This window comes from Corvus cornix, chromosome 1 (assembly GCF_000738735.6).
Source record: "Corvus cornix cornix isolate S_Up_H32 chromosome 1, ASM73873v5, whole genome shotgun sequence".
NCBI lineage: Eukaryota > Metazoa > Chordata > Aves > Passeriformes > Corvidae > Corvus > Corvus cornix.
Window position 1 is genome coordinate 117,313,282 of NC_046332.1, and position 15,648 is coordinate 117,328,929.

Below are 15,648 nucleotides of genomic sequence, written 5' to 3' on the forward strand. Positions count from 1 at the left end.
AATTGGGGCTTGGCTTCAGCTCCACTTTTGGCAACCACAAGTTCCAATCACAAGATTAGAGCTCCTCTTCTCTTTTTTTTGTTTCATGTTTTCCACAGGCCTGCCCGGCTGCAGGGCTTGGAGAGGTAAAGTCAGGTGTTCACCTTTCGTTTCCCACCCCCTCAAACACCAACTCGTCAGTGGGCAGGCCACAGAGGAGGATTTGAAACCTTGGTGGGCAAAGGTCTGTGCCCTCAACATCCTGGCTGTTATAAATATGATAGGTTTTGCTTCTTAGGGAGAACACAGGCTTTCCAGACAGACTTCTGGATAAAAATGTTCCTGGCTGCTGCTGCCTCTTGTGCTATGAGGTCCTGCATGTACTCTGAGCACATCTGCTAATCCCAGGCTCCTAGAATCCCAGAATCCCAGGATGGGTGAGACTGGACGGGACTGGAGTGGGTCCCATCTGGTGCCACTCCCTGCTGCAGCATCAACCCAGAGCCCAGGGCCCAGGAGTGTGGATATTCTGGAATATCCCCAGGGAGGAGGCTCCAGCCCCTCTCTGGGCTCTGTTCCAGCCCGGGCCCTGCCCAGGGCAGCAGTTCTGCCTCCTGTGCAGGGCAATTGCCGGGCTCAGGCCCTGCCCGTGGCTCTGGTGCCGCTGCCGGGCCCCGGAGCAGAGCCCGGGCCCTGCCCTGAGCCCTCCCTGCAGCCAGGGACAGCCAGGGCTGAGGGCCCCTCTCAGCTGGGGCTCCTCTCGAGGCTGAGCAGCCCCGGCTCCCTCAGCCTGTGCTGGGCACGGAGCTGCTCCAGGGCCCTCCAGGATTGCTGAGCCTGTAGAACATCAATCCATGGCTACAGCAGCGTGTGAGGGACACTGCTGGGTGTTACAGGGCTTTACTGAGCCTAAGTCAGATTCATTCCATGAGGATTTGTTACCTCCTGCCCCAACAGTTGATAAGGAAATATTTTATGGCAAGTTCTTTATGTAACCACACCTCAGGGTAACCACTTTGCCATGCAGACGATGAACTGCAACTGGCTGAGCCAGCCTTGCGCCGCTAGAATCATTCTATAACCTACTAAATATTTACAGTTTATCTTCTGCTGAGTTTGAATATGACTTCCTCACTGATATTATAGAAAAAAGAAACAGAAACTGGTGTTGCCCAGCCTGTGAGGAGCGAAGCGTTATCTGCACAGCACAGGCAGCCAGGGGAGTATAATCTGTGTCCCTGTGGCCATTGATGTCTGTCCCTAAACACTCCTGTGACAGAGGAAACAAGGCCTTTGGGGCTCTCCTGGTTTTATTTCTGTTGGCTGACAGACAAAGGAGACATAATTTGGTGTTTTTTTCTTATGTCAGCTCTGGAACAGGATGAAAGTGGCAAATACAGCATTTCATCTTATGTGAAAACTGTAGGAACAGTGGTTCAGGAAGGAACCTCAGGGAGCCCAAGGAGGGATCAGATCTATCTACCCCTTCCCAATAGATTTTTTTCATGTCCCCCTTCTCAGGCAATGCCATCTGTATTTTTTTGCTTTCATCACTAGAAAACTTTCCTTGTCTCAGTTTTGTTGCAGTCTTGTAACTGCTTTCACCTCCCTCATGGGCACAGAGCACAGGGGATTCATTCCCTGCTTTCAGAAGCCTTTCCCATTTGTTAACAGTCATTACTCTGCCATCAGACTTCTTTCCCCAGACCACATAACATCATCTTCCTTAGAGTCTGTCCCTTGTCCTCCTCCTGACTCCCCAGCCCTGGTTACAGCTCTCCACAAGGCCTCACCAGGGCTGAGGAGCAGGAAGGATGATTTTTTGGGTCAAGCCCATGGAGTGGTGGAGTCACAGTCTGTGGAAGTGTCCCAGAGGTGTCTGGATGTGGCCCTTGGGGACAGGGTTTGGGGTGATGCTGGTGCTGCTGGGGTGACACTGGATGATCCTGAAGGGCTCTTCCAGCCTTGATGATTCTGGGATTAGGTTTGGAAGGACAGAAGTGTCCTAAATTGCATCAACCAGGCTGAAAGAACATGGAAAGCCTGACATAAAGCTTTTTTTAGTCTGTGGTGCCTTCAAAATGCGTAATTTTGAACACAAGTTCCATCTTCATGGAGAATATTTAGAGTCCCAGACTGGTTGGGTTGGAAAGGACCTTAAATTCCATCCAGTGCCACCCCTGCCATGGCAGGGACACCTCCCACTGTCCCAAGCTGCTCCAAGCCCCAATGTCCAGCCTGGCCTTGGGCACTGCCAGGGATCCAGGGGCAGCCCCAGCTGCTCTGGGCACCCTGTGCCAGGGCCTGCCCACCCTGCCAGGGAACAATTCCTGCCCAATCTCCCATCCAGCCCTGCCCTCTGGCACTGGGAAGCCATTCCCTGGCTCCTGGCCCTCCATGCCTTGCCCCAGTCCCTCTGCAGCTCTCCTGGAGCCCCTTTAGGCCCTGCAAGGGGCTCTGAGCTCTCCCTGGAGCTCCCTCTTCTCCAGGCTGGAATTTCAGAGTGATCAGTGAGTTCTGCTCTGTTCAGGGGAGTTCCAGAGCCTGGTTTCACCCATAGGTCAGCACGGCTGAAAATCCAACCCACTGCAAATCCTGGTGGGATTTCCATCGCCTTCGTCACGACACTCACCCAGATGGGAAAACAAAGTCCCTCTCTGAGGAACTGTAATGTGGTTTCAAAAACTGTCACAAAACCAGAGGAGCAGAGAGGAGGGAGTGGAAATTAGAGAGGAGATTTGAGTGACGTGGTGGCAGAGATGAAGGGAAAATGGAAGAACTGAAAGTTGTTAATCAGATTCTTTGGTGCTTTCTGCAGGGGGAATCCTGGGGTTATTGATGTACATCGGTGACGCTGGAGCGAGGATTTCCTCTCTCTCAGGCTCCCCAGTGGCTTCTCGTTTGCCTTTGTGCTGCCATCATCCTTCCATGCCCTCAGTGTTCTACAGTAATGGCTTGAGAGAATGCACAATGAACTCCAGGAACTCCAATCCCTAGGGAAGAAACATTTCCAGTGCATTGCACAGATGGTCCAAAGCCTGTGGATTATTCACAGTTCTTCCTGTAAAGCAGCTCTTTGCAGCCTTGTTCTTCACAGCAGCAGTCTCAAGGGAAGGAGCCTTGCTTTGCACCCCACTTACTCCATAATAATTTTCTAGGATGATGAATCCTAGAAAATGACATTTTGCCAGGTGATAATGGCTCTTCCCCAGTCTGCCTCAGGAAAAAAAAAAAAAGCATGAACTTACAAGCACAAGTATTTCTGATTAAGAATCTATTTAAAAGCTCTTCTGAAAGCCTCTCTGACTCATTCTGGATTGGGGCTCAGAACCTCCAGGACCTGCTGGGCAGGGAAGACCCCAAAGTTCCCAATAGGGAGAGATAAAAATGGGGAGCTGGGGTTGACTGTGTCCCTGACCCCTTGGGTGGTCCTGGGCTCTGGTTTCTTTCTCCCTGAAATTCTCACTCCACTCCCTTGACTGGAATTCTCTAAACAGGTCCTTTTTGTCTTCCCTCATTGCCCTCTTCTGGAATCTGTTTTGCTGACCACAAGCCCAGTCTCTTCTCCTTCAGTATTCCTCATATTTCCCTATTCCTTAATCATTCCACTCTTTGCATTTCAGGTCTGAAATCTTTTTCCAAGCACTCCCAGGCCTTCTGAGGGGTCTGTTTTCCTCCTGGCTTTGTCAGAACATGCTGTACCAGAGCGAGCAGCCTCCAGCATCTCTCTGTGCTTTCAGTTTGCATCAGAACGTGGTCACAGTTCACCTGATTTATTGATTCATTGTCGCTGTAGTGTCCACAAGCTCAGCTGAAGACAAACTCTCCTCTGAATTACTGCTTCCCTTGAAGTTATTGCTCCTCCTCTAAATTGTTTCTTCCCTGTAGAGGTCCCAGGCTCCTGTGGGGCCACACAGCCCATGTGGGGACAGGCAGAGGCTGTCCCTTATCCCCAGGCCTGGCTCACGCTGTGACTCTCACAGAAGCTGTGGCTGAGGAAAAGGCCTCTCACCTGCAAAAGCTTTCCTGGGAGGACTGGGGGTGGGGCAGGAAGATTTCTGAAGCAAACCAAAGTGCAGGTCAGCCCAAAAACCCAGATCCGGGCTGATTTTAGCAGCTCCTAATTCCTGGAAGTGTCCCAGGCTGTGGGGCAGGGACACCTCCCACTGTCCCAGGCTGCTCCAAGCCCCAGTGTCCAGCCTGGCCTTGGGCACTGCCAGGGATCCAGGGGCAGCCCCAGCTGCTCTGGGCACCCTGTGCCGTGATGTCCTTGCAGAAACTTTTCCTGCTTCCATCTAAACTCCCAATATCCCATAGCGGCCAAAGTTGTAATTTCTCTTCTCCCCCCAGTTTGCCTCGGCAGTGAGCCCGTACTGAAGTGGCACAGCCTTATCTCTGCCTTATCTCTGCCCTCAGCAGAACCTTGGAACCAGCTGATGGATTCCAGCCATGTTTGGCTGACAGGAGCTCGCTGTCCTTCCATGCAAAGCAGCTGTTGGAGAGAGGAAAGCAGCTCTAGGAACAGTGAGGGAAAGGCAGGGAATCTCCAGCCCTTCCTCAGCCAGCTCCACGTGCAGTGGGTGTTACACCATGGGGGCTTTGCCACTCTGAAAACCAAAAAAAAAGGGGGGAAAGGGGGGAAAAGAAAATATTGAAAGAAGCTGCTGCTGTGGGCGGAGGGACAGGGAACACACAGGGAGCTGGACTTGTTCCTTGGAGTGGTGATGCAGACACAGGATCAGGATTCCCAGAGCAGCCTTGGGGAGAGGTGGAGAAAAGCACCAATAAAACCAAATACCTTGAAAAAAATCAATTCAGTAAATTTCACATTCCCCATTAAAGCAGCACATGACAAAATTTAAAAGTGCAGAAAAAGCACGTGCAGATTCCATAGAATCCCAGAATCCCTGAGGCTGGAAAGCCCTCCCAGCTTCATAACTTTGCATCAGGGAAGAATAAATTCCATACAAAGATTATGCCAGTGGGAACATCTTTAAAAACACTTCATTTCTCATTAGAAAAAAATAAACCAGATCGGGTCTTTCTTTACAAAATATTATTTTCTTTTATAAACATTTTGATTAGTTTTTGCAATAAATAGTTCATTAAAGTAATTCGTATTTATATATATATATATATATATTTATGACATTTGCTTTTTAATGTCACAATCAGTGCCAGGAATTGCTACAACTCCTCACGGAGCCACAACCAACAGTGGCAAAAGTTATGGATCATTTAATTCCTCATTTAAAGCCAAGTATCTTGTACTTAAAAAAAAAAAAAATTATTCTGTCAAAAGTCTGTGCCCACGTGTTTGTCTGTAGATTTTTCCTGCTGAAGAATACAGCAATGACAAAAACCCAAAAGTCCATTTGCTTCTCCTTTTCCAAGGAAGAATGAGGAGGATATTTAGGCTTTTCCTGAAGCTTCTCTCACTCCTGAGTCAGAGTCTCCTTGTGCAGAGCCCTGAGGGTGCTCTGGTGTCCTGCTGGCCTCATCCCCACTCCCATCACTGAGGGTTTGGGATTCTTCTGAAATCACAGTCAGCTTGTCATAAACCAGGAGTTCTTCTTGTGGAAGAGGAGGGAAAGGCTGTGGAGCACTGGGAGGTTTGCTCAAAAACTGGGAAACAAAGAGGAAATGAGGATTAGGTCTCTGCAGCTGTCCAATGCTGTTTGCTCAGAAAAACTGGGATCATTAAACAACATTGGGATTGTTTTGCACACAGCAAGAGGCTTCCTCAGGCCTTGCAAGTCCCACAGGGCCAACAGCGTCATGTCCTCCCTCATATCCTGTCCCAGGCTTGGGAGCAAGATGGAAGTGCCTTTCTCTGCAAGAATAACTCCAGGGCTCAGAGACTTCTTTGGAATACAAACTTACTTGAAGAAAATAAAACAGTTTTGATTGGGAACAAACACTGAATGGTAACTGGGCTGTGGGGGAGGGAGATCACAGAGAGATTTGTCAAGAACCCTCCCCTCTGGCAGTGGAAGCTGTTCCCTGTGTCCTGTCCCTCCAGCCCTTGTCCAAAGTCCCTCTCCAGCTCTCCTGGAACCCTTCAGGCACTGGAAGGCCACAATTACATCACCCCAGAGCCCTTCCTTCCCCAGGCTGAGCAATCCCAATTCTCCCAGCCTTTCCTCACAGAGCTGCTCCATCCCTCTGCTCATCCTGGTGCCCTCAGATGACACAATTCTGAATTGAATTTAGAATAAGAAACCAGCTGCTCTGTAAGGAGTGCTGTGTACTGTAGGTACAAAAATCAGCACAAAGATCTTCACTATCAGACCCTTCTCTACTGAACCGGGATTGGGAATGTTCTGGCACAAACCTGCAGCTGAAACACTCCCATAGTGAAAGCACTGCCTTGGCCAAAGCACGTTTTAGGGAGGCACAGCTGACCTTTGATTCCTGGCACAGCACAAGCCCAAAGTTCTCCCTGTCTTTAGAGCCACCTGGAAGCAAAGGAAACTTGAGCACATCCTGTGTGGATCTGGTGCTGCGTGCCCAGCTGCTGAGCTCCAGGTTCTGCAAACCAAGGGAGGGAGGGCCAGGAGCCAGGGAATGGCTTCCCAGTGCCAGAGGGCAGGGCTGGATGGGAGATTGGGCAGGAATTGTTCCCTGGGAGGGTGGGCAGGCCCTGGCACAGGGTGCCCAGAGCAGCTGGGGCTGCCCCTGGATCCCTGGCAGTGCCCAAGACCAGGCTGGACATTGGGGCTTGGAGCAGCCTGGCACAGTGGGAGGTGTCCCTGCCATGGCAGGGGTGGGATGAGTGAACTTTAAGGTCCCTCCAACCCAAACCATTCTGGGATTCAGGGATTCCATGACACTCCTGGTGCTGAGCACATGTTCAACCTAAAGCAGGAGTCAAGTGCTAAGTGAGCTGCCATCCTGAGGGTGCTGAGCTCTAAGTGAGTCAAAATGAAAGCCCCAGAGGAACTGCAGGAACTCAGGAGAGCACAGGTTGGAACAGGAGTGTATTATGTAAACGCTTGTTTCTGGGAAGAGATCCTGCTGCAGCCTCTTTGTGTTCTGGGTGTGTGACAGGGGCAGTGGGTCCCCATCAGCAGTGGCTGCTGTCATTGCTCTCCTTTTAGCTGGAATTTTCAGACTTCATAGAATCACAGGTTCCCAGAATGGTTTGGGTTGGATGGGACTCCAAAGCTCATCCCATCCCAGCCCTGCCCTGGGCAGGGACACCTTCCATAGCCCAGGCTGCTCTGGTACAGCTGATCTAGTCCAGGTTCCTTCCTTAGATGCTTCACTGAAGTTAAAACTCGTGGTTACACTTGTGACAGGACTTTGCTGCAGGAGAACAAATGAGCTGGTTTAAGTCTAAAAGAAGGCAGGAGAGACAGAGATTTCTGTTGCTCTGGTTAAATGAGGAACTGAAGTTGACACCTGGTACTCTCTCACTTCAAAATCAGCAAACCCATCCTGTTTCTGAGCCATAAAAAGCTGATTATTACAAATTACAGATCATTGACCATCAGGTGCCAGTGAAAGGAGGCAAAATAAAAGAAGCTCTAAATATTTTGGCACGGAGAGCTTGAAAAAACAGGTGAGTCTGCTGGAAAGGCTGATTTTCACATGTTAGGCAGAGAACAAACCTCTTTCAAGTGTTGTGGAAAAACGTAGGAAGGGCAGAAAATGTGTTTGGTGAGTCTGTACAGATAAAAACTGGAGAAGAAACAAACGGTGACAGCTGTGACCATGACCAGCATGGATCCCACCAGAACAGTCACAATTATCCACACAGGGGTTACACCTGCAAGAGAGAAGGGAAAAAAACCCAATTAAAACTGCCATGATTCATTTCTGAGTAATTATTTTCAAATTATCACTTTCTCCATGGAATGCCCCTGGATCCCTGGCAGTGCCCAAGGCCAGGCTGGACATTGGGGCTTGGAGCAGCCTGGCACAGTGGGAGGTGTCCCTGCCATGGCAGGGGTGGCACTGGGTGGGCTCCGAGGTCCCTCCCAAGCCATCCCAGTGTGTGATTCCATGATTTCCCAGTCCCCCACGTTACCATTGTGGGTTGTCTGCTCACAGAGCTCCCTGCTCAGCTCCCCTGTCTTGTTCCACTCAGGAATCACCGCCTGCACTCGGACACAATAAACTGTCCATGGCTCCAGCTGGGACAGGATTTCAGAGCTGTGTTTGGTGTCTACCTGAGTTACCTGAAAACAGAGAAAACCAGAAAAAATGGAAGAGTGTGAGATCAGTGACTTAGCTATGGAATTAGCTAAAGAATAACCATGGAATTACAAGTACAATTACAATTGTAGTGTGAGACCATTCACACCACTGATCTTTGGGCTGTTTCCAGCAGCACTAATGAAGTTTTAGGCTAATGAGAGATGATAAATGAGATCTGGTGGCAGCCAGAAACTGTCACCCAACCAAATGAGATCAGCTAGGAGCACTGTTACACACAAACACCATCTAACTGGAGAGGGAACAAGCGGGATGGAGGAACAGCACCAGAGGAAAAGGTCTCAAGCTGTGCCAGGGGACTTTTAGATTGCACATTAGGAAAAATTTCTTCACTGAAAAAGCTGTTGAGCCCTGAAATAGGCTGCCCAGAGAAATGGTGGAGTCCCCACCCCTGGAAGTGTTAAAAAATGTGTAGATGTGGCACTTGGGGACATGGGTTAGTGGTGAACATGTGGTGCTGGGTTAATGGCTGGAACTGATGACCACAGGGGGCTTTTCCAACCTCCCCAATTCTGTGATTCTGTGATCTGTCATTTAGACAAAACCACAGAAAAGAAAGAAATAAAATACTTTCTGGGAGCTGTGAGTGGCTGAGCAGATGAACTTGCTGTTCAGGGTCAGTTATGTCCCTGTAACTGCAGAGTATCCCTCCTCAGGGACAGGAGACTCTCCAGCCAGGTTTCCATCTTGGAGCAAGCACCCAGCTCACAAATAACCTGGGAGGTTACCCAGCCTCTGCCTGTTGCCTCTTTGATCCCTAGGGAATCTCCCAGACTTGCACTTGGAAGGGTTCCAAGCAGAGACTCAAAGTGCAGCTCTGTTCCTCTGGTAAATCCAGCTGCGTGCATCCCATGTGCAGGAATAGCTGCATTTCTGAGGAGTTTGGGAACGGAGAACCAGACTGCTCTGTGGGAAGTGATGAGCCCTCCTCTTCTGGAACTGAATGGCAAAGAACTGTGCAGTACCAGATACAAATCAGAACTGGACATGGTGGAGTCCCACTATTAACAATTGCACTGATGTACAAAGCACTCATTAACTGTGGCTGCGGTCTGCTGGTCAGAGGCTTCCTGTCTGCCTGAAACAGAGGCCATAATGCTCTAATTAATGCATGATTAATGGCCTTTCTCCACGCACTGTGCATGGAGCAGTGTTTTGGGCTGAGTAACACAACTGCCTGTGCAAGAAGCTGTCGCTGGGAGGGAGGAAGGGAATTGCAGTGGATACAAACTGAAGAGCTGCAGGTGACCACAGTGAATCAAAGCTTTACCCATTTTTAGATATTTCTGGGAGTAAAAAGCCCAAAGTCCCACAAAGAGGGAACGAACACAGAGTTATTGATAATTATGGAAAGAGAAAATTCTTTCTGTATGCTGCTGTTTAACTACACAGCTCCTGCATTTGCTCTGAGACCCAGTTGTAGTGACCAGATTTGATTAATTGTAATTAGTAGAGATCATTTTTACTCTTAGAATCACAGAATCCCAGACTGGTTTGGGTTGGAAAGGACCTCAAAGCCCACCCAGTGCCACCCCTGCCATGGCAGGGACACCTCCCACTGTGCCAGGCTGCTCCAAGCCCCAATGTCCAGCCTGGCCTTGGGCACTGCCAGGGATCCAGGGGCAGCCCCAGCTGCTCTGGGCACCCTGTGCCAGGGCCTGCCCACCCTCCCAGGGAACAATTCCTGCCCAATCTCCCATCCAGCCCTGCCCTCTGGCACTGGGAAGCCATTCCCTGGCTCCTGGCCCTCCAGCCCTTGTCCCCAGTCCCTCTGCAGCTCTCCTGGAGCCCCTTTAGGCCCTGCAAGGGGCTCTGAGCTCTCCCTGATCCCTCTCCTCTCCAGGTGGGCACCCCCAGCTCTCCCAGCCTGGCTCCAGAGCTCTGCAGCCTGTACAGGGCCTCCAGGAGCTTCCAGGACTTCCCCAGGATGGTGTTTTCCAGGCAAAGCCCAGATCAAAGTCAGGGAGTCACAATACCCAGGAAGCAGAGGTCAGGTCTGTGTCTGTGCTGCCTTTCTTCCAGTAGAGGATCCTGTAATTCCAGGAGCCATAGTACTTCTTCAGGGGCCACTTGCCCTGCTCGTGCTCAGCAAAGGGCCCAGAGAAATCCACGTGCAGGGCCCCGGACCCCGACTTCAGCCTCACATCAGGGGGGCCAATGACTGCTGCACATGGGAGAGAGGAGAGGAGGGAATTCAACTTCACACTGCCTCAGTTGCACATTTTTATACAACTCATGGTAAGTCACCTTTTAAATATTGCATTAGAAGAAAATAACTTATTTTCCTGGATCTGGCATAAATAAAGCCTTTCCTCGGAGAACTGCTCTTGAAAGGGATTTTATTTTTGCAGTTGAACACCAATGCAGGCTCCATTCCCACACCCTATAAACAAAGGCAGTTCCCTTTTGCCAGCTGTGGTGACTCCAGGAGAGGAAGGACCATTTCCATGGCTATCACTCACTTCTCCTTCTGGGCCAAACTGTCACAACATCTGTCTGTCCAGAGAAGACCCTCTAGAAAAGTGTTTTAATGTGGGTTTTGATTATGATCAGTTTGAAAAATGAAAACATTTGAATTATTTATGCCTTGTGCAACCAAAATTTCTTGGCTGAAAATTAATCTCTCTGTTAAAGTGGGGTTTTTTTGAAGTAAGAAAAAATAAAAATTAAGCTTTTTGTCTGGCAAAACAATGAAGAAGGAAGTAACTGAATTTATTTAGATGTACAGGAAGTCTGGCTCCTTGAAGACAACTTCTCCCTGGGCAGAAAACAGAGATATTCCTTATTTTAAGAGAAAATTACGCTTTATTTGAAAACCTCCTCCAAAGAAGTTATCAGTACTATGATAGTGAACCTACTCTGCTTTCTGTCAAGTGTCACAACTAAAATGTTACAGTTCAATGTAATTAAATTATAAAATACTCGGCATCCTTTTTCCTGGCTTTTCCCACGGAGCCAGGCTGTGCAGGGGCGTGAAGTGCAGGCAGTATTTTTTTGGGAAGAACAGGAAAAGGCTTACTGTCATCCATGGGCTTGAACCTGAGGGTGACCCAGGCGGAATGGAGCTGTCCTGCCTCGGCCCGGAGCTGCAGGACGTAGTCCCCGTACGCCGACAGCGAGGACACGTCACACTCGGGGAGCCTCAGCCTTGTCCCCACATTCTCATAGGTGTCTCCAGGGAAATTGATGCTGCAGGGAACACAAAGCATAGAAAAGAAACAATTAGAACTGGCTAAATGGCTTTAAACCAGCAAAGCTGTTAATGCAAGCAGTTAGGACTTATGAACACAAAAGAGTATCCAGTGTGTGTAAGACCCACATTAAGGATTTTATACCCATGGATTTATACCATCCATGATAAACTTAGGGACTAAAATTCTGATTCTGCAAAAAATGCCCTTGTCCTGGCAGGGTTACAACACTCCATTCAGCAGGCAGGAGTTCAGAGAAGCCTGCAACCACTCAGCCAGTGCCACTGCAGGGCACTGACTGGGACTTTGCTGGGAGCTGTCTCCAGGATTTGCACACAAGGAAAAGCCAGAGAAAACAGGGCTGGGAAGTGACCAGGAACTGGTTATAGAATAGAACCACAGAAGGTTTGGGTTGGAGGGACCCTAAAGCTCATCCCATTCCACCCCTGCCATGGCAGGGACACCTTCCACTGTCCCAGGCTGCTCCCAGCCCCAATGTCCAGCCTGGCCTTAATCAATATATGATTTAATGGATGATATTTAATGTATTTTTTTCTTTCTGGTATGCATCAAAAGCCTGCCCAGGAATGTACTAATCAAGGGGCCATGGCTACACAACCCAGAAAAATTTTCTCACAACTAAGCATGAAGAGAAGGCTCTGGGGAAGGCTTAGAGCTCCTTCCAATGCCTGGAGAGGCTTAGAAAAAAAGAGGGAGAGAGACTTTTATATGGGCAGAGAGTGACAGGAGCCAGGGAATGGCTTCCCAGTGCCAGAGGGCAGGGCTGGATGGGAGATTGGGCAGGAATTGTTCCCTGGGAGGGTGGGCAGGCCCTGGCACAGGGTGCCCAGAGCAGCTGGGGCTGCCCCTGGATCCCTGGCAGTGCCCAAGGCCAGGCTGGACATTGGGGCTTGGAGCAGCCTGGCACAGTGGGAGGTGTCCCTGCCATGGCAGGGGTGGGCTGGAATGGGATGGGATGGGATGGCTGCATCTAAGAGATCAGGGAAGGGGCAACACGACCAGGCCTCTTCAATCACCGGGAACAGCTCCATGAGAGAGAAAAACCACACATACAGCCAATAACATCCAATGTTAAAATGTGTTTGTGGTTCCAAAAAAACCCAGGACAAAGCTGCCTTGGGTGTGAATGCCCAGAAAATGCCTCTGTCCCATCCTTCAGCTCAGCAGGGAAGCCTCTCACAAGCTGAAACAAAGGGACAGCTCCTGATTGTCCTCTGAAAAGGACACAAATCCCAACCACACAGAGCTGTAAGATATGAATTAAAGCCAGCCCAGCCCCAGACCTACCTCTTGGATCGGACAGTGTAGGTGACATTCCCTTTGGGAAACCTTGGTGCATCCCACTGCAAAGTGCTGTGAAGATTGACTGAAGTAATTCTTGCATTTCGGGGCTTTGGGATCATTCCAGAAACTGTGGGAGGAGTGAAAACCAAACATTTCAGTGTTTCCTCCAGCACTTCTTAGTCATCCCAAACTTAAATGCAGCCTCTGCCTTGCCTTAGATGCTTATTTAAAATCAGAGCTCAATTAAATGAATTTAAATCCTGATGCCTCTCCTGCCTCCTTACGCAACAAAACAGATTACTGGCACCAGTGACTTCCAGTAAGTCCTTGTGACACCAACATTTCTTGTACGTGACTGAGCTGGTGCTGCCCAGGACTTGGGGCATGAACTCTCCCTGAGAGTGTCAAACGCCAATTTTTCTAAGCAGTGCTCCAGTAGCACTGTGGGAATAACAAGGGTGTGGGGATTGATAAACAGAGATAAACCAGAAGCACCTCTGAAAGTAAGAGAGGTATTAAATGTAATTAAATATAATTAGGTATCATTAATCAGCACTATTCACAAGTGACAAAACCCCAGTTGTTCTCCTTTCTTGGAACTGAATAAAAGAAACCCTAAAGTAGTTTAAAGTATCAATGAAAAGTCCATTACTATTATGGTTTAATTATTTTTACATAACTGTAGGGATTGAAACCAAAATAGCAAAGATTCCAGCCCATTACTGCACCACGAATGAGCAATGCAAACAAACCCTGTCAGAACAGAGCAGCGCTTAAATGTCACAGGAGTCACACCTGATGACAGACATTCCAGGATAAATACACATTTTACATGTCTGTAGCTCACAGAAGCATCAGGGCTGGAAGAGACCTTCCAGGTCACCCTGTCCCAGTGTCATCCCAGCACCACCATAATCACCCCTGAGCCATGTCCCCAGTTGACACAGAAATGAATGAAATTCATGTGTCAGTCACTCCCCTCTGGCAGACAGGAGTTTGAAATCTAAACCTGGCTTAAACAAAACCTGTTTCAGACTCTGGTCCTACAGTGTTACCCTTGCACCCAACAAATAAATCAAACACACTGCACATCACAAATACAGAACTTTGAATCACGCACTGGCTGGGGTTGGGAAGGACCTCAAAGCCCACCCAGTGCCATCCCTGCCATGGCAGGGACACCTCCACTGTCCCAGGCTGCTCCAAGCCCCAATGTCCAGCCTGGCCTTGGGCACTGCCAGGGATCCAGGGGCAGCCCCAGCTGCTCTGGGCACCCTGTGCCAGGGCCTGCCCACCCTCCCAGGGAACAATTCCTGCCCAATCTCCCATCCAGCCCTGCCCTCTGGCACTGGGAAGCCATTCCCCTTTATCCTGGCCCTCCATGCCTTGTCCAAAGTCCTTCTCAATTCTCTTGGAGCCCTGCTTTGAGGATGAGGTCTGAGGTAAGCACGCAAATTCCCAGGAAAAGCACGTTTCGTTTCAAGGTTCACTTCCCTGACAGTGCTTCCTATATTAAAAGCCTCCAGGTAAATTGCTTTATTGGGCACTGTGGACCCAAAGAGATGAGGAAATACCTCTGGGGTCTCAGGCTTGTGCACAGACCTCTGAGGCCATCGAGGCCCAGCTGTGCCCGATGCCCACCTTGTCCCCAGCCCAGAGCACTGAGTGCCACCTCCAGCCCTTCCTGGGACACCTCCAGGGATGGGCACTCCAAACCTCCCTGGGCAGCCCCTGCCAAGGCCTGAGCTCCCTTTCCATGGGGAAATTCCTGCTGCTGTCCACCCTGAGCCTGCCCTGGCCCAGCCTGAGGCCGTTCCCTCTCCTCCTGTCCCTGTTCCCTGGCAGCAGAGCCCGACCCCCCCGGCTGCCCCTCCTGCAGACCACTGACACGGAGCCCTCGGGGCGCCGCTTTCGCCCCCACGCCCGCCTGTCCTCGCCGGGACTTGCACAATGCCCCAATCCCGGCTGGACCGTCCCTGTTCCCAGCACGGATTGAACCGCGGGACAAAAACGCCCGCGGGCGGCGGGACCCCGGCACCGCCACCCAAGCAGCGGCGGAGGCCGGCTGGACTGTCCCCGCTGCCCTCACGGGGCACTCCCGCCCGGCTGCTGGCCCAGTCCGGGGGCCGCTCGGTTCCTCACAGCCCCCGAGGAGCCGCGCCGGGCTCGGGCAGCGCGGAGGCACCGCCGCCTCAGGCGCCCCTCGCTGCCGCTGCCCCTGAGGGCACCGCCGCCCCACGGCCAGGCGGGACCGGGAGGCCGCTCCGTGCCTCCCTCGCTGCCTCCCTCCCTGGCTGCCGTTCGGACTCACCGCAGAGCAGGAGCCCGCTGCAGAGCGCGCCCCGCAGGGCGGCGGCCATGGCGGCTCCCTCAGCGGCGGCGGGGCGGCCGCGCCATGGCTGCGGGAGCGGGGCCGCCCCGAAACCCGAAAGCCTTCCGCTTCCCGGCGGGGCGGGGCGGGCTGCGGAGCCTCCCTCGCACACCTGGGCTGCTCCCTCAGAAACCGCAGGTTCACCCTCAGACACCGGGGATGCTCCCTCACACAGCTGGGGTTCAAACTCGGGCGCTGGAGGTTCCCCCTCACACAGCGGGGGTACTCCCTCAGACACCGGGGACTTTAAATGTCATTAAAATGTTTTAATACTAGTCAGTAATTGTACAAAATTGTATATAAAAAACCGTAGAAAGTGTATTAATGCCTCGATCCAGTCTTTTGTCAGTTGAGTATTCCTGTCTCTGCCCCCATTATTCCACTTGATCAGCTTTCTCTGCACTAATGCAGCATCCATCCAGCAGAACAGGTTTGACAGAAACTGACTGAGATAAAAATAAAAAATTGAAAAAGTGGTCTGGTTGAGAGACCAGCCTTCCACTATTCCAGATTGCTCCAAGCCCCATCGAGCCTAGCCTTGGACACTGCCAGGGATCCAGGGGCAGCCCCAGCTGCTCTGGG

At 50.8% G+C, this 15,648-nt stretch overlaps 1 protein-coding gene across 1 annotated transcript; it reads right to left on the reverse strand.

Moving 5' to 3' along the window:
* Positions 1–5,020: 5,020 nt before the first annotated feature.
* On the reverse strand, positions 5,021–15,647 carry IL10RB (interleukin 10 receptor subunit beta). Its single transcript, XM_039553967.1, has 7 exons — positions 15,007–15,647; positions 12,699–12,822; positions 11,219–11,388; positions 10,176–10,363; positions 8,012–8,162; positions 7,593–7,750; positions 5,021–5,604 (listed from the first exon to the last, which is right to left on the reverse strand). Exons 1-7 carry the CDS (start codon positions 15,053–15,055, stop codon positions 5,392–5,394), a joined length of 1,053 nt encoding a protein of 350 aa, XP_039409901.1. The 5' UTR covers positions 15,056–15,647; the 3' UTR covers positions 5,021–5,391.
* Between the last annotated feature and the right edge of the window lies 1 nt (position 15,648).